Raw genomic sequence first — 18651 nt, forward strand, 5'->3', positions numbered from 1 at the left:
TCACATCCCTCAAACCATAAAAGAAAGATTAATAGTTAAGGAAAAAGCAGGTTGCTAAAGAGAGGGTGTTGCACGCACCCACACGCACATTACAAGACAGTTGACTCGGGTTCGACGGCGTTATTTGGAGCAGGGCACGTTGGCCTGTCTTTTTAAACAAGGTTGATAAAGGTTCTGAAAGCGCTGCCATTGTCACTCCTTAGTCTCGAAAAAGTGTAATAGAGAAGGAACCAAAAGGCTGGTTGGGGGTAGAACGAGTAGAATGGAAAAGGGGCATAAGCTAACTTGTTCCAAGTCCACACCAGGTATGAGCGAGACTTGCTAACTGGCATGGTTGAACACTACCCTTCCATGGTGCAAGTCATCTCCTTTAAGTGAGACATTTTTGCCTCCATGGCAGCATATTTGACATGTACTGTAGTCGCTAAAAATGGAGGAGGAGTGGCTAAAGATGCACAACACTAAGCAAGAAGCAATAACAAGGGAATACAGAGGACCCATGATAAGCTAACATAAAAAGTTGAGTAGCATTTTCAATATATCTCTGACTACAACCACAAAACAGTGGAGAGCAACAAACTAGGAACAGCAAGTTAGCAGGTAAATTGATGTATCTAGAGAGAAGATAATAGAATAACGAACAGCTAGCTACACACTGAACAACCATGCTCCTTAAAATTAGAAATGTATTGGTTAACACGAACATCAGCCAGGACAAGGCTCTTATATGGTCAAAACTAAATTAGCGTATTCAATATTTATAATATTATGTTATTTGTGTTTGTTTGCTCTATTTTGCACCAGAGTTTTGAGAACTATCCAATAATCTGTCTCAAAATTACATTATGCATTTTTTAATCAAATTCATTTTTCAAATGTACAACAACTTTTTGTTTAGTTTATTACATTATGTAAAAGAAAGAATTGTAATGAAAAAGAAGCATAGAAAAAATAAATATGTTCTTCCCCTTTTAACAGGTTTTATTTTACATTTAAATAACCTATTCAGAAACAATTGTTCCATTTATATGTACATTTTTTAATGTATATACTGTGATTTATACTCTATACCATATGAATTTATATGAACTCTTTCTTTGTTTGTAGCAGTTAGTCTCTGACAAAAGTAAAAAAAATGTATTCATATATGACCTTACATTTATGTAGAATGAGCTTGCGTATTGGTCCAATTTTAAACCTTTTTGGTAAAAAAAAGAAGCTATTTTCACATAGAGTATTATATATAATATATAACAGCACGTGCTGAAATTGGTGTGGTTTTTCTCCTCAACTGGCTACGTTGAACCATTTTCAAAACTTTGAAATAGAACTGCCTTACACAACATTTTTAGTCCTTGTATTTGTATTTGTGCTGTAGAACACAAGGCCGGAAAACAGTTCTGCAAATCCTGAGCTGTGGGCTGGGGTGGGACCCGATGCCTTGCTTAAGGAGGGAGACTAGCATCACTCCAACAACTACTGTAGTTTCTATTTTATATTTGTTCACAGTGGGACTCGTACCATGGCCCTCTGGCTCAGAAGCCCAAGTCCTCCCAGAAGAGCTACTGCCGCCCCTTAACCTCAGATTAAAGAGTCTGGAACCACACATTGTCGATTGAAAAGGGAGCCATTAAGCATAATATATAAGACACACATGCCGTCAGTTTTCATTTGTTACCCTGGGTTGACTGTGCCCTGGTGATGTATCTGAGATTTGTGTGTGCGTGTGTGTGTTTGTGCACACTCTGGAGCTCTTATGTTGACTGTGCCCTGGTGATGTCTCCTCTAAGGTTTCTGTGCATGCCTGTGTGTGTGTCTGTGTGTGTGTGTGTGTGTGTGTGTGTGTGTGTGTGTGTGTGTGTGTGTGTGTGTGTGTGTGTGTGTGTGTGCGCGTTTGTGTGCATGCACACTCTGGAAATCTCATGTTGAGGCATACACTTGGCGACCCAACTTGCTCTCCATCCTTTTCCCTCCTGGGTCCTCATCTCATTGTCTGTTGTCAGTTGTAGACCTTTAACTCCACCGACACTAACACAACCACCAAGATTGTACATTCAAGTGAAACAATGTGTTAGTGTTGAAGTCCAGAAACTTTACAAATAAAGTATGTTCTGAATATTACCAGTCCTTTAAGGATGTCGCTACATGCACTCACGCTCTGTGACGGCTAATTGAAAGTTGCCTTGAGCTGAGTGCAGCACAGACATCATAAGGATCCTGGCCTGCTTACACCACAGAGCCCAAAAGAGGAATTTTGTCATAATCAAAGATGGTATTCAGTGCAATACCAGACTCATAGCCAACAGCACTTCTACTTACACTTGTCCCTTTAGACGTCTCTGTGAAAAAGAGGCTATTTTAATACATTTGGGTTAATTCCTCACCGCTTTTATTGGATTAAATTAAACTCAGCTATGTCATAAAGGTAATACGATTATTGTGTTGCTGGCTGGCCGGCTGGATTACACACAGCGCAGTCTACGTACATGAACAGCAATGGTCAGAGTGGCTGCATTGTTTATGCATGAAGCTGTCTGGGCAGTAGACCCTGCTTCATATTAGCCTATTTCTCATGCAGGAAAGTAGATTTGTCTTCATTATTAACATCCCAAATGGAATGCTTTAGCAGTTCCACTAATGCTGATTTCATTCATTTGTTTCATTAATGTCGACACTTCATATTGGAGTTTTTTTTCTGTCTTTCTTAGAGCATTGACTTGATCGCAACTAGATTGTTCTTGTTGTCTCAGAAGATTTTCCGGCCCTCATCCAAGCAGGCTTCATCACTTCATCCAACAAGTCTTAGGAAAGTGGAACGTTGTCTTGCTTCCATTGTCCTCATACTATTTTCAGAGTGGTTCCGTTTTCTGTGGTGAAATTTGTAATCACGTAGCCTAATCGCACGACTGATTCAACCAAGGTCATATTGAGAACGCAAATGTTATCTCTATGGTAGATATGTACATATCTTAATTTCACATTGAAGGTGATGTTTTGAACCCGTACAGTGCTGGACTAGTGTGTGTGGTATGTGTGTGTGTGTGTGTGTGTGTGTGTGCCCGTGTGTGTGTGTGTGTGTGTGTGTGTGCCCGTGTGTGTGTGCATATATATATATATATATATATTACCATATTTTCTGCACTATAAGGCGCACCTAAAAATCTCTAATTTCCAAAAAAACTGACGGTGCGGTTTATAATCCGGTGCGCCTTATATGTGGATTAATATAGAGCCTTTAGGGCAGCTCCATCTAATGGATGCATAACGTAATGCCAGCCTCTACTGTAGCATCTATTCTATCCCCTTATAATGCGTTGCATCTTATAGTGCGGAAAATGCGGTTTTAGTAGTATATTGGTTTATATGGTAGAGGCCGAATGATAAATTGTCAAGCCGATTAATCAAGCTTATTATAGCGTACCACTGATAAATTGACCAATCAACCGATGTTTTAACCATTATGCTACAAGTAACAGCACAATTGCGCTGCTCCTATGTGTATTGGAATGCTTCCCAAGTTGGTTATAATAAATAGCTGGTATTCATGCGGTAAGTACCGGTCCAATTCCTGCCCCAAAACCCAGGCTCTGAAGATCTTCACTGCCAATCTCAACACTGAAATAACAGCAGGGCTGTGGAAAAACGGTGCAGAGTGTAGAAACTAAGCAAAACAATTATGTGAGCTGAAGACATAACCTGAAGGAATAAACACAAAATACACACAACATAAGTATGACAGTAGACAGTGTGCATATTTTTGATATTATGTTTTGGGGGCAAAATAGTCAAGGCAGCAATTTCTAACAGACCCTGTCTTTCACTCACTGATATTTTCAGGTGCAAACCGATCAACCAGCCCATCTCTTTGATATGGTTTTGATATAATTTCACCAATAGAAAGAACTCTGACTGCAATCTGGCTAACAAATTAGTTTGACCATATTTGACAAAAAGGTCACATAGCCACTGTACAAGTATTGATTAGATTGTCAAATTAATAAAAACTTATTCAATTTAGGATTTGTGGTTAGTAAGATTGGCGCTCCCCAATGTGGCTCAGTCAAGCGTCCGTTCTTACGACCAATCATTGCTGCAAGTCAGTTTTACCTTTTGAAAGGTATTAAATGTTGTATGCATATACTTTGCTGTAAAAGAGCCACAACAAACACCGTAAACAACAGTGTTAAAAGGATGTAGGCATGACACTCTACTACTTTATAATGTGAGAATGGGATGAGAAATGGAACACCGCAGGTAGTCCTGTGGTAAACAGCCAATATCTAGTATTAAAAACAGTCCATTATATGTTCACTGCCAATAGCGGCTAAAAAAAAAAAATTGTAAATGTGGGGAGAAAAGTGAAAGACTTCTCTTGAGAAGTAACCAGAGTACATGGCCAAATACCTCAGTAAGCCTTGACAAGTGGCCCTGTTGAATGAGCAATGTTGACAAGATATAGTTGTAAATTGACGTCCCAGAAGAATATACTTGGAATACAGAGAATGGCACGTTGATTTACTGACTGGAATAGCAAGCCACTATCTTAAATCATTCTGACAAACTGCAGATTTAGTTTCATTTTGTTTCTGTCTAGATTCACCACCCATGGAGACCAGAGATCTTATGCTTATCATCTTGTACACTTTGGAAATGAGACACTCATGAAGGAACCAGTTTTTTAAAAGATATTCCAGATTTTGAAAATGTCTAATTTCCCAGCTATTTTAACTAGATGAGTAGTGAAAAACGACAGGACACTTAGGCAGACCTTCTTGACACCCAGGTGTAAATACCAGTATGAAAATGAATGCTGAACAAAGGTTGTCTCCTTGTACACTTTGGCAGGCTGTATAGCTAAGAATATCTTTGTTTTGAGTTGGGGATGTTGCTTGAGGATGCATGGCAGGGGACTGAGGTTCTAGAGGACATCCAGTTTAGATGTTATATGTCAACCAATATCTGTGCAGTTGATGATTTCCTCAGGTCAGAGTGCTTAATGCGTCAGAAGGTTCAACTCACCTCGTTAGAGCTTGTGGTTGGAGGTTGGGGATGAGGAGGGGGGGTTAGTCAGGGGATGCTATCAGTCATCCAAATTATCCCATGGAGAAGAATAGATACAGGGGTTTTCCGGTCTCTCTGCCAATCCCACCCAAAGACATAAGATATGTTCTTTGTCTGCAATCGCTCTGAATTTTCTTGTCATCGTTTCGACGTAAACTCCCCTCCCACCTTGTATTCCCCCCTCAGCTTCTCTTGTCCTATGCCGCCGACCCCCTTCTCCATTCACTGATTCGCTGTCAGCTTGTTTCATCGATGTTTTTACTACGGGGGTTGCGCCACTTCCAGCGGCCGGGCTTGGCTGCCGGGCCGTAGCAGTGCCTCTCGCCGCATGCTCTACAGGCAGCCTAATGGAGGAAATCAAAGCACTCAAATGTGATTAGATTCGCCATGCACATTGCATCCCAATTAGAGCCCCTGCAATGTATAAAAAAATGCCTCTTTTCACTCCTACCAGCAAATATCTTGATGTGTGTCATGATGTTCACTTGCATGTGATGAGACAATCCTTTGTTAAACTTTTTGGGGGGCTTCAATTGAATCCCATCTGGTTAGAAGCAGTTTTTTTTAGCTGTTGGATAAAATATGCAAACACAAATCACTTTTGTTTTATGATAACAATGCCTAACATTTCAACGCGACCCAGTAATGCTGTTTAAGTTATTAATTTTGCTCTACAGAAGCATCAACTGATCTCATGGTGGGATTTTTCAGTGGAGTCATTTTTGATGATGGAGTTTGTATAAGCAAGCAAATAACAGTGTGGAAGCGTAATGACATTGGTGGGAATAATGTGCATGATGTAGGTTGTCGATGCCAACTGCAAAAAAAAAAAACAAAGAATAATGTTAATCAAAAATTAAATAATAAAAAAGTACTTTGGGTTAAAATTGACAAGATCTAGCTATGGATATAAAAACAAAAGTATTATTTAACCAGGATTGCCCTGACTACTAATTTAAACATGCTCAGACCACGTCTTTTTAGTTACTTTGTAGGACTCTAGTGTATTCAACGTTTCTCCTTAGTTACTCATGTTCAATATAAGGAGTGTACTAATTTCTGCTTTCCAGGGACTGAAACATATTGTTTTTGCTTGGGGCACTGCATGAGTTACTGCACACCTGCGTTATCAGAGCCAGAGTTGCAGGAAAGGGCGACTGAAAAATGGATGTTGAGGTAGCTCGGCAACACAAAGGTTTTTGTGTCGCTCTGGTGAAATTTAATCATCCATCCCTCAAAATCTCCCAGGCAGAAATGATTGCCAGCTAGGAGGATGTTACTGTAATTATTGTCTTGTTCACTGCAGACTGAGTGCCATGGCTAAGTCATCGTCAACGGGAAGGCAAATACGCTTGTTGAACAAAGCACTTAGCTGCAATTTACACAACAGGATACTTGGATGTATACGCATTAGTGTTGAACATGTCGAAGAAAAGGAAAAAAATTGGGAAATGTTACTTATGGGGGTAGCCATTAAGTACACGAGGGCATCTGCCCACCAGAAGTTGGCTAAATGCAAAAGTTTGTGCTATATATATTCCACATTAAGAGCCACGGGGGTGCCACACTAATGAGCTGACTTTAAAGTGCACCCACACATCATAATATATTTTCTACAGTTTGATAATTCATGAGAAATCATCACTCTTTATTTCTGCACCTCAAAAGTTTTCAGCTGAACTAAACATGAAAAAAGTATTGGTTTGAGTCATCTGTGTATATTTTGGATTCTATGTAGACAATCAAAACTTAAAATGCAAGGACATTGTATTTGGGTAAATATTGTACAAAAATGGGAGTTATAAATCACAACACAGACATATTTGTTTTCTGTTCCAGCTCTGAATAAATGGATACTTTACAAATAAAATTACAATGGTGGACCATTTTTGACAGTATTACTCTTTTCCAAATTTCAGATTAGTATGGTCTCCTTATTTATAGCATGTAAAATACCCACATGTATGCAGATACAAGGTATTCAGGAGACACTTTTTCGATACGCTCTAGTAAGAAAATAATTTGATGGTCATGCATGTAATTGTGTGTGATCACACACTTAAATATTATCGTATCTTGTCTTGTCTGCAGCTCCACCTTTATTTCAGGCCACCGTGTCCTCCCAGCCTCTGAGAACTACAACCACCACGCCAACAACCACAGTACGCCGGGGTGCGGCCAACAACACTACCACCACAACAGGGCCCAAAGAGGGCAGCAAGGGAGCAGCAAGGCCCCCTCCTGTGATTCTGCAGACTACTTCACCTCCGCCCCTGGAGTCGTTCCCCTTGCCCGAGCGCTTCTGCGAGGCCACTGAGAGAAGAGACATCATGTGGCCTCAGACCCAGCGGGGCATGCTGGTAGAGCGACCTTGTCCCAAGGGAACGCGAGGTAAACAGGGCCCATTTCATCTCATGGGCTTGCCGACATGTTGCGCCCCTCAAGCGAACAGCCAAGTTTGATCTGTCTGATATGTCAATGTGCCCTGATCTCTTTCAGTGTAGAGGCCAATTGGAGGGTGGGGAGTCAGTGAAAACAGTTTCTGATAGAGGGCTTTTTGTTGTTGTTTTGTTCAAATATAATTAAGCAATCTGTGACGGTTGTGTTACAGGCTCAGCTGTTTGGTCTCTGAACTCAGCATAGCGTCATATACTCTCATTGGATGGGGTGTGAAATCGTGTCAGGCAACATGGCTAATTCGGACAGAAAAAATGTTAAACAAGATCTAGCAAAAATAGAGACAATTGTGTTGCATGAGCAAAACTCGTTTGCCTAAACTACTTTTTGTTCTTGTTTTCTGTTACAGGCACAGCATCTTATTTATGTGTCCTTTCCACTGGGGCCTGGCACCCTAAGGGCCCCGATCTCAGCAACTGTACCTCCCACTGGGTCAACCAGGTAGCGCAGAAGGTGAGCGTAAGCTTGTTTTTTTTCATTGTGGATGACTATGTTGCCTTGCAAAAAAAAAAAAAAATGTGTGAAGTAAGGATTAGTTTTTACAGCGGTTAATATTTTGACACTCACATTTGTATAACAGCAATGTGCTGGATGGATTTGGTTTTACCACAAATTAAAATTCATTATATGGAATCTTTTTTGTAACTCATAAGAAATAAAGCAGTTAGTAGAAAATCTGTCTTCATGCTCCCTTGTATACATGATTAATTCTCCCCCCTGCAGATCCGCAGTGGTGAAAATGCAGCAAACTTAGCTAACGAGTTAGCAAAGCACACGAAAGGCCCCATTTACGCAGGGGATGTCAGCTCTTCAGTGCGGCTCATGGAGCAGCTGGTGGACATCCTGGATGCTCAACTGCAGGAGCTACGGCCGAGTGAAAAGGACTCTGCAGGACGGAGCTTCAACAAGGTAACAATGGCTGTTAAAAACAACTGCTAATTAGGTTTTATTGTTTTGTTTGTGTTTACAATATGCATAACTAAAAGATCTACATATACATAACTTTGTCAGAAAACATCGTCCATAAAAAATGGTTTTGCAAGTTTGGCTTCACACCATTATGTCATCAACCCGCAATTATGCTACTTATCGCTGCATACACGGGAAATCTGCTAACCTGTTTTCCAGTTTTGACGTTCTGCGTACAGAGGGGTTCTGAAACTCTCCTATATTTCAGAGTGCTTCATAATCCATCAACCACCAACTGTATTTACGTGTCAGTCATCTTAGCGCCTCCCTTTTTTCAACATCAAAAATAAAAAAAAAAAAGCGAAATAATTTATGCAGCGATCGTGAACGCATCCAAAACCCTTATTATTCACTCACCTTCAGGTAAGAATGTACCAGTCAATCATGAGATTGTGCATCCATTCTATCAGGCTTACTTATACTTAAAATCATCTGTCTTTCTCTGTCTTATCTCTTCCTTTTCTTGTTGAATTAAAACAAAAAAGCTTCAAAAACGAGAAAGGACATGCAGGGCGTACATGAAGGTACTGGAGCGATGCTCTTGCCCCCTAAATCCCATGCTTGCTGCCGCCCCCATCTCTTTGCCTGTGCTATTTCACCAGCTCGCATTCTGCAGCATGAACCTTTATTTTTATTTTTCTGTACTTTTATGTACTCACTCTTCCCGTGTTGCTATTTACGTTACTGTACTTCATACACAGAACCACATTAAAATCAAATGTAAATGATACAATCATCTAGATTTGAATAATTGCCACTATATCATAAATGTTTCTTGTTCAATGTCTTAATTTTTATTCTCACCCAAGAGTACACATCTGGAGTTATAAAACGGAGACTCCTACATACTTTCATTACTTCTCACTTGTTTAGCTGCCTTATTAATTTCTTCAGGGTTCTTTTTAAAATTTTCCCTCCCCCCAAAATACAATCATAATCCCACTTTATTCATCCTTTTTTTTTCTTTTCAAGGACCACTATCACCTGACTTTTTATCATCTGCAAAGTCAAAACTCTCTAGCTCTTGTTTCACAATAATAGGTTTGAGGTCATGGGACTAATTGTTTTCTGTAAATTGTTGCAATTTGTTCCACCTGGATAATAGGGTTACTTAGGCCAATCCTTCTTTTTTTCCCTCTGAATGCTGTCAGGTTGTGTTTATGCATCGCGGTGTTTTGTCCAAATATATCCTTCTTCCACCAGGGACATCAGTCTCCTCCACCTGCTACCAAAGTCAACACCTTCCTTCATGCAGATCTGTCTTTTGGGACAGTATTAAATCAGACTGCACAAAGTCAAGTCACAAGCCACACTCATGTAAAAGGAAGGACTAAATGCACAATGAAGGGACTAATCCATCCACATATGTTCCATCATATATATGCCTTCACATATTTTAGTTGAGAATTTTAGGATACATTCAATAATCATTACATGGGAAGTGTCAGTCCTCCCTTTGCTACTCTTACAATTTCTACTCTTCTGCAAAGAGTTTTTAGGTATCTCTGAGGATTTTGGTCTTTTTGCTGTATCTCAAAAACAGTTGTGAGCGCTAAAGGTGTTGGATGATGTTAAGGGTAGAGCACTTAACTCAGTTCTTCCTCATGAAACTCATTGAAGGAAGCCTTTATGGACCTCATTTTGTGCGGTGGGGCACAGTTGTGTGACATAAGACCTTCCCTATGCTGTTGCTTAAATGTTGGTAGCATCCAATTGTCTAAAATATCTTAATGGGATGAATAATCATTATTTGCAGGGACTAGCCCAACCCATGATTAATTCGATAATGCATGAGGATGAGTTTCCAAATGCATTTGTTCATATTGTCTCCTAAAACATACTGACAGCGCTAAGAACGATCTGGCATGAAGACTGATGACTCAGCTTTATCTGATATCTGCCATATTTGATGCACACGCTTCACTTTAGCTGCCCTTTCCACGTGCTGCATCTTTTACACCACCCGTCTCTGGCATTGATTACCTGATTAGACATATTGATCTGGCTTTTTCCTACAGAAAGCTAAAGTAAATGCATGGTCAGAGGTTTACTTCAGCAAAAAAAAAAATGAAGCAGGGATAGGTTTACAAAACCAGACTTGATTACAGCTCTTATATCATGTTGGTTCACTTATCGATGTATGAGACAATTTGCACAAGTTCACAACAAGTAGACTTTTCTAATAAGCAATATTTTTTTTTCCAATTCCAATTCAAGTGTACATAGATTTAATTGAAAAAGGCATCATACTGTCGAGTTTATATCCCATTATGGGATCAGACCGGCTCGCCGACTACAAGTGGGCCCCTTGATGACGTCCTTGAAAAAGAAACTGATTCCGTCTGCAATTGTAATCCACAGTTTGAGCTACAACTCTTTTTCATCGTGACATGCTTGTAACATCATGCTTACAGTCTTTAAAAGCTGTTAAATGTGGTATCGATTTTCTGATCATATTATGATCTGTAATGTGATATTTTCACTCAACTTTTTGTTCGTCATTGTCTGCATGCCCGTTTCTCTTGTGTGAATATGTTCATTTTCCCCAAAGTACTGTATGCTTTGTTGATTCACTTTCTTCTATTGTTTGACTCAGGCCATTGTTGATACCGTCGACAACCTACTCCGACCTGAGGCTTTAAAGTCCTGGCAAGACATGAACACCACAGAGCAGACCCACGCCGCCACCATGTTACTCGACACGTTGGAGGAAGGCGCCTTCGTCCTTGCCGACAACCTGATGGAGCCCGCCATTGTCAAAGTTCCTGCAAACAATATAAGTGAGTTGGAAACAACAAACTGACAGCCATTCTTGATTGATGTGAGCCTGGCAGATATACTGTAATTTAATTGAGGGAATTACTTGTAATAGAAAAACAAGACGGTGGCATGAAATAAGGACTTTGTTTTAATGAAAAGGGGCTCGACCTGGAGGCTACAGCAAAGCAGCACATATTAGTCTAAAAGAGTCACTTAGTGACAAAATGATGAACAACGGACAATTAAAAAGGCTGGATTCTCTGATTGTGGAAGCTTGGTTTATAAATGAATGTGTTGAGACCTTGTAAGTCGATACATTAATGTGAGCATTAGCCTGCTGCAGGGTATATATTTTATTCACAGCTTCCTCCAAATCCCCTCATTCTCGTTAGCAATTAAAAACGTATGCATATGTCTCTTTTCTTTTTGTTATTTTGCATCGGTTAATTGAAGCAAGATTTTATAAAGATGAATTAATTCAATTTTGATGGACTTTTGTATCGTGCTGGGGTAATATGATTGTGAGTCTTTAAAAGAAAACCCTGGCATCAATCTCCATAGTCTTGTCTAGATCTACTCGATTAAACGTGCTGACTGATATCCTCTTTCTTTCCATACACGGACCTCTTCTGACTCCTCCTCCGGCAGTCCTGGACGTCTACGTGCTCAGCACAGATGGTCAGGTTCAGGATTTTAAATTCCCACAACCCAACAAGGGGGGAATCTCCATCCAGCTTTCGGCCAATACTGTCAAGCTCAACAGTCGGAATGGTGAGCTCCTTAAAGGAAGGGTGGTCTATTATGTTTGCTAAGAAAGAACTGAAATCACAGTATATGATTGCAAGACTCCATTCATCCTCTTGGGATTTTGTCCATCTAGGAGTTGCCAAGCTGGTGTTTGTTCTGTACAAGAACCTAGGCCAGTTCCTTAGTACAGAAAACTCCACCATTCAGATGGCCAACGACGCTTATGGACGCAACGTGTCCGTCAACTCTGACATCATCGCTGCGTCAATAAATAAAGAATCCAGCCGAGTCTTCATTAATGACCCGGTCGTTTTTACCCTGGAGCACATCGACGTGAGTAAAAAAATAAATACATAAAAATACATTTAGACATTAGATCCACAGCCGATATTAAAAATATATATACAGTATATAAATATTTTAATTCTAAATGTCTGACTCAGGTCAGTCTGTAGTTTATTTAATTCATTGAACATCAAATTAAAGCAGTCTTTAGAACCTAAGTGAATTCTTAATGAAAAGTAATTCTTTAATCAACTTTGGGATATAAATGATAGCGATTTTCTTTTATTGTTGGGGGAAATTAACTCCTAGATTAGCTGTACAATCTCGAATGAAATTACTGGAGCACCAATTATCTCTCTTCTTTTAAAGTTGTCACTGAGTTCCCTGAGGGCTACGCAAGGCTCCATTCTTTATCAGAGAAATTGTGCAATTCCAAAGACATGGCGTCAAACAATTACGCTTCACTGTTATTAAAGCCTCATGTATCCGAGAATGCGTTGCTTGATTTGGTAAGCATGTGCTAAATGAGATACAACATATGAATTGCTTCATAAGAGCTGTGGAGTGAGAAATCCTCATCCGTATCAGTGCGGAAAAATACTTTGTACGAGCAGGGGGTAAATGGCCTTTGTGTTGTTCATCTACTTCAATTTCAGGCAGTCAATTATTGGGACACTTTACCATATCTCTTGTTATCTTGCAGATGGAGCACTACTTCAACTCCAATTGCTCCTTCTGGAATTATTCCGAGAGGAGTATGATGGGCCACTGGTCCACGCAAGGCTGCAAGCTCCTTGAGTCTAACAAAACACACACCTCCTGCTCCTGCAGCCACCTCACTAACTTCGCCATCCTCATGGCCCACCGCAAAATATCGGTATGTGATGCTTGCGTCCTGCTCTCGTCAACATGTTTAAAGCCGTTCCTTGAATCGTCGCATTGTTTTTACTCGTTATTGACAGACACCCGCGTTGAAATTCAGGAGCATTTGGAGTGATTCTTTTCGACATTCTGGCATTTGTCAGTCAATCATCTTCAAGGTTTCAAAGATTAATCTTCTTTGCTAACGCAAGAATTCTATATCGGGGGTCACCAACATAAGTAGCCCGCTGGCCTGTTTTAAAGATACCTCACGGGTTATGGGAAATTGTGATTTTGCAAAGAGCTTTGGAAATAATGTTGCAAATTAATATTTATGTTTCCGACCTTCTTTCATCATTGTTGATAATTACCACAATCAGTCAGTCCTTACCATCAGCAGGGTCTTAACATTGATGAACATCATTATTTATCAATAAAAACATATCATTAAAGGTAATTTGAGCATTTATTTTTTTGTAGTTCATAAGTGTGCATGAGTCAGTACCCAAGTACCTTTACTTTTTCCAAAACATTGGTGACGCCCTACTGTAGATTTTATAGATCAACTAATCTGGAAGTCACTTAAATATGAGCTGTAAAGGTACACTCAGTGCAATGTTGCTCAAATTCTTGGAAGGATTTGTATATAGCAAAGAAACCCCAATTTATTTTGAATGATATGCAGCATAGGTCATGATTGGGTTCGGTCAAATAAGCATTCTGTTCCTTTCCAGCACATAATTGTCAATTGATAAAACTTTGAAAAAGCATATTGTGCTTCTTTAAAACAATAATCATTTTCATTTGTAAGGGTATCACACCTGAACACAGCCTGAATAGGGTACATTTTATATTGTTTTTAATACTGTTTTTGGACACACGTTTGAATTTTATTTGTCTGTATCGATGAGCCTTAAAATGTTGAATGCTGAGGCAAAATTTTCAACTGTAGTATCTTTTTTTACATCTCTTGACAGTTAACTGTGACTTTAAAGTCTTTATTGTCATTGACTGCTGGCAAGGACCTCTAACTTTTTGTCAATCCAAATTTTCCTCTTCAGCTATGACAATGTCGCGATGAATCAGTTGAGTGTAAATGATACAGGATGGAGAAAGTGCAATTAATAATCAGCTAGCAGCTGAAACATTTGAGTATAGATTTCTGAGCTAAGAGGTATTTAAATATTTTCAAGAGCAAAAATAATAACTCCTGCAAATATTGTATTATTGTGAACGTTTAAACAATAGGCCAAAACATATGATAAAAATAGAACCTCTAAAATGAAACTCAGGGTAATGTAAAGTATTTTTGTGATTTTTAACAATAGTATTTGGGAAGGAAACTTCAAATGTGTTATTTGCAAGTTACAATCGTATGTGTTCATTTGATATACAGTACGGTAAATACATCTTTCTCTCAGGTTAACAGACCACATGAGCTGCTGTTGACTGTCATCACCCGGGTGGGCATCGTGGTGTCGCTCGTGTGTCTAAGCATGAGCATCTTCACCTTCTGCTTCTTCCGAGGCTTACAGAGCGATCGCAACACCATCCACAAGAACCTCTGCATCAATCTCTTCCTCGCCGAGTTAATATTCCTAATTGGTATCGATATGACAGAGCCCAGGGTAAGAGGGGAGGATGTGCACTCTAATGATTTACTTTGCAGTCATTCGCTTTCACATTATCACCTCACAACGCCCCAAACAAGGCAAGACTCTTCAGCGTTAAATGGATGAGACTTTAAGTGTTGTTTATTCCGAAGCCTCTCACTTGTCCCTGACATGACATGCGCATGACAGGACCATTAATATGGAATACTAAGAAGCTGTGTCCGCCACTTGACAGATATTTTTTTTCCTCTTTTTACATCTTTGTCAACGTCTTCATGTCTTCACGTCATCACTTGCTTTATGTAATGCACTGCACTTTTGACCATGTGTTGCCAGGTAATAAAACTGGCAAGAATTTTTGAGTATTTTTGTTTATTTCATTTAAAGTCTCACTTCTGGAATAAATGTATCTTCATTAGAATATTTTTTTCATGCTTGTGCAAAGCTGTCAATATTCACTCATTTGTTGTGTATGCTACAGTCTAAAAGACATTACACTGTATAGTTTATTATTCACTTTTTGAATTTTGGTCTTTGTTCTGACTCAGATTGGGTGTGCCATCATTGCGGGGATCCTCCACTTTTTCTTCTTGGCTTCCTTCTCCTGGATGTGTTTTGAGGGAGTCCAGCTATACCTCATGCTCGTGGAAGTCTTTGAAAGTGAATACTCAAGGAAAAAGTACTACTATGTGTCTGGTTACCTCTTCCCTGCCATTGTGGTCGGGGTCTCTGCAGTGATTGACTACAGGAGTTATGGGACCGAAAAAGCGTAAGAAAAAGAGTTTGTCTTATTTTATTAGAACAGGAATGTACACTCTGTGTCTACCTGCACTTAATGCAAATCCCCCATGGGCAACATCGAACTATTTGAGTTCCTGTCAGCAAGGATGTGCAGCTGTTCAATTTTTAATGCAATTTTAAAGTGTCTGACAGAGTCAACACTGTGGTTCGTACAGGGAGGGTGTGGCTACATTAATGCCTTTCTGCTCAAAGACCCTCCTGTGACCTCTTGTTTGTAAATGCCCTTTGCAGAAAAAGCTTTTTACGTAAATGAACGACCACATTGTTACTAAGACTATGAAGTGGGGCTACTTAGGGTCTTCCCTTTGTTCCGCCCAAATGATCAATCTATGAAAGGAGCTTTTAAGTTAAATATTGATGAGAAATCGTTCAATGTATTAGCAGAAGGATGAGAACCAGGAACACAATGCTTCGAGATCAGTATAGTAATCAGTTGTTGAATTAGCTGATTCTATTTCCATCAACAACCCGAAGTCACGCTATGACAACTTTTCTGGACAGTAATATTCTTCTCAGGTCCACACTGACATGGAAACAGGAGCTCAGAACTATTAGAAGAAACCTAATCCCTCTCCCACTAAAACAATATTTTCAAAAATACTATTAATTGAAGAAGTCATTGTTATTTTACTCCGATTAAATGCAGTCAAATAGACAACAAATCATGTTTTCCAAACTGAAGTGTGTATTTTGTGTCTTTCCTCCTCTCAGGTGTTGGCTAAGTGTGGATAATCATTTCATCTGGAGCTTCGTAGGACCTGTCACCTTTATCATCGTGGTAAGCTTTAAGTTGTATTTTCTCTGAAGAGTGAGGCTGACAGAGTGAGTGAGCGAGATGAAGGAGATGCCGGGGATGAGATTAAAGTGGAAGTGAGACTAAGAATCAGCAGGATTTTTCTATGCTCGAAACCGCCTTGTGCCAAAGTAATTTTTTGAGTCATCCGACAAGGTCTCAGCAGCTGACACAGATCAGGATCTGATAGTGTGTCTGTACCTTTACACAGTGCGCAGAGAGTGCTACAGATGCAAGCTGTTGTTTTACAGTGAAGCGCCATGATGCGTGCATTGAAGTAAAATGGCACGTTAAGATTTTATAGCTGCTGTGTGCATCCTCTGCACCATCCTTCTTTTGAGTTGTGTGTCAATTGGAAACAGCAGATGACAGCATCAGTGGAAGGCAGAGCTCTGTTTGGTCAAGGACCGTTAGAGGTGAAGGACATATAGCATATGTTCCATTGAGTCCTACAGTTATTTACTGGTCATGACATTATTATCTCCTGCTCCAGACCAGAGTGTGTGTTACCGCCCCCGTGTTTGAAAAAAAAAAGAAAGAGAAAACTATATATCATCCCTGCTTACCAGACCATGTTTTAGCTTAAACTCATGCAAACTATGAGAGACGAGGAAGCTTTGCAAACTTCTCTCTGCTTTGCCAGGCAGATGGGTTACATTTGTTCAGCACTGTGTTCATTATCCAGCAACGTGGTTGGTGCTCTATCTCCAGATGCAGTGACCTCTTGTTGAACATTAAACTGACAATGAAAATCTGCTGCAGTGAGACAAGGGAAGGGGGCATCCATGTCAAATCCTAGCCAATCCCTGGTAGACCACAAGGTACTTTGAAAGAAAAGATACTGAACAGCTTTGTGGCTGCGTATGAATGGAAAAACATCTTAGCTGAAGTGTACTCCTCTCGTATTGAAACAAAGCAGCAAAAAGTAAAACTTACCTTATTAACTGTGTACCTCTGTTAGTTGGAAAAATGTTTTGATACTTGTGCAATCACTACATTTTTGGCTGGAAATCAGTTCAGTATGACTTTTTAAAAAATTCTGCAGATTACAAAAATTCTTATTTAAAGACTGTGTCAGCTGCAGTCAGATCAGACACATCTTTCAAGTAGTTTTACCTTTTCTAAATATCACTGGCTTGAATTGCGCTCAGGACAAAAGTGAAATTGTACAATTGCAAAATGGTCCCAAGTGAGCCTTCTGGCCTTCTCATCTTTGCCAGTCCTCTGACAGCCACACAGGAATACGTTTTTCTTCTCTAAAGTGGACACACATTGTTTTCCGATCGTACGTTGCCGCCGTAATGATTTACATGAAAAATGTGTCTGCGGTGGAATTGTTGATCGGGATCCCGCCGGTGATGACCGCGGAGATAGAATCATGACCCTGCGAGTCTCTAATGTATTGGAGCGGAGCGAGTGTATAACAGGAATGAGGTTTTGCAGGACTCCTCCAATTCAGTGCAACAAATGGCGCAAAAAGACAAAGTGCTGTGGAAAGCCCAATCTCGAGGGACTATACAGGAGCGAGGTTTGCCTGCGCCGCTACTGACCTCAGGTTTCTCAACAAATTGGCTTTGTCCTTGTCAATGAAGGAAAGGAGAAGCAAACCATGACCAAAAAAAAAAAAAATGGAGAGAAAACAGTTGTTGTGGCTAATGTCTGCACCTAAACCTGAGGTTCTAACTTTAGGACCCATATTTTCATATTATAAATAAGTTGAAACCCACTTTATTAGAGAACAAGAATAGTGTAAAGGTTTTTTTTTTTTTTGTTGATACAAAATAGCTTCTGAAAACATACACTGTATATTATATTTTACTGTTTTACTCACTGTAAATAACAAAAAAGGGCAAAGTTCTGAGCTAATCATGAATATAATTAAATTTTACATCTTTTCCATTTAAAAAAAGGTTTAAGTACGATGCAGAACAATTTGTTGGAAAAAGTGTTTAGTACCATTCCAAATGACCCCATAACATGTTGCATGAACTAGGGCAATGATTTTCAACTAGTGTATTGGGACCCAAAACAGGACCCTATTAATGTGGGTCATAAAAAATTATAGGGGATCTTCAGTTTACAACCTCACCAACATAACAGACATCACAACTGTACATTTTTGCGTGGGGCAAGATATCATACTCATTTTGTGTTGGATTTATTGGACTGGTTTGTCTATGTCCTTGAATTATATTTCATCCAAATATTGTTATCACTTAACTAGTGTTGTTGGTGATGGCACATTCTGACTCATTCCAGAGTATAAACTCAGCTTACTCTACCACAGGAGCAATGAAATATTTG

The 18651-nt window shown here is 39.6% G+C and overlaps 1 protein-coding gene across 9 annotated transcripts in view; it reads left to right on the forward strand.

Moving 5' to 3' along the window:
* adgrl2a (adhesion G protein-coupled receptor L2a) overlaps window positions 1-18651 on the forward strand; it is a 132505-nt gene that overhangs the window by 97832 nt on the left and 16022 nt on the right. For 7 of the 9 annotated variants that reach the window (XM_061824782.1, XM_061824781.1, XM_061824784.1 and 4 more), the window contains 11 exons: window positions 7153-7452; window positions 7868-7971; window positions 8242-8427; window positions 8973-9011; window positions 11084-11267; window positions 11896-12018; window positions 12128-12327; window positions 12983-13156; window positions 14562-14768; window positions 15302-15522; window positions 16266-16332. In XM_061824782.1, coding sequence (XP_061680766.1) covers window positions 7153-7452; window positions 7868-7971; window positions 8242-8427; window positions 8973-9011; window positions 11084-11267; window positions 11896-12018; window positions 12128-12327; window positions 12983-13156; window positions 14562-14768; window positions 15302-15522; window positions 16266-16332 — 1805 coding nt within the window. The remainder of the gene's footprint in view (window positions 1-7152; window positions 7453-7867; window positions 7972-8241; window positions 8428-8972; window positions 9012-11083; window positions 11268-11895; window positions 12019-12127; window positions 12328-12982; window positions 13157-14561; window positions 14769-15301; window positions 15523-16265; window positions 16333-18651) is intronic. The other 2 variants (XM_061824783.1, XM_061824790.1) reach the window with 1 other exon arrangement.

This window comes from Syngnathoides biaculeatus, chromosome 7, assembly GCF_019802595.1.
Source record: "Syngnathoides biaculeatus isolate LvHL_M chromosome 7, ASM1980259v1, whole genome shotgun sequence".
In the NCBI taxonomy this organism is placed as follows: domain Eukaryota; kingdom Metazoa; phylum Chordata; class Actinopteri; order Syngnathiformes; family Syngnathidae; genus Syngnathoides; species Syngnathoides biaculeatus.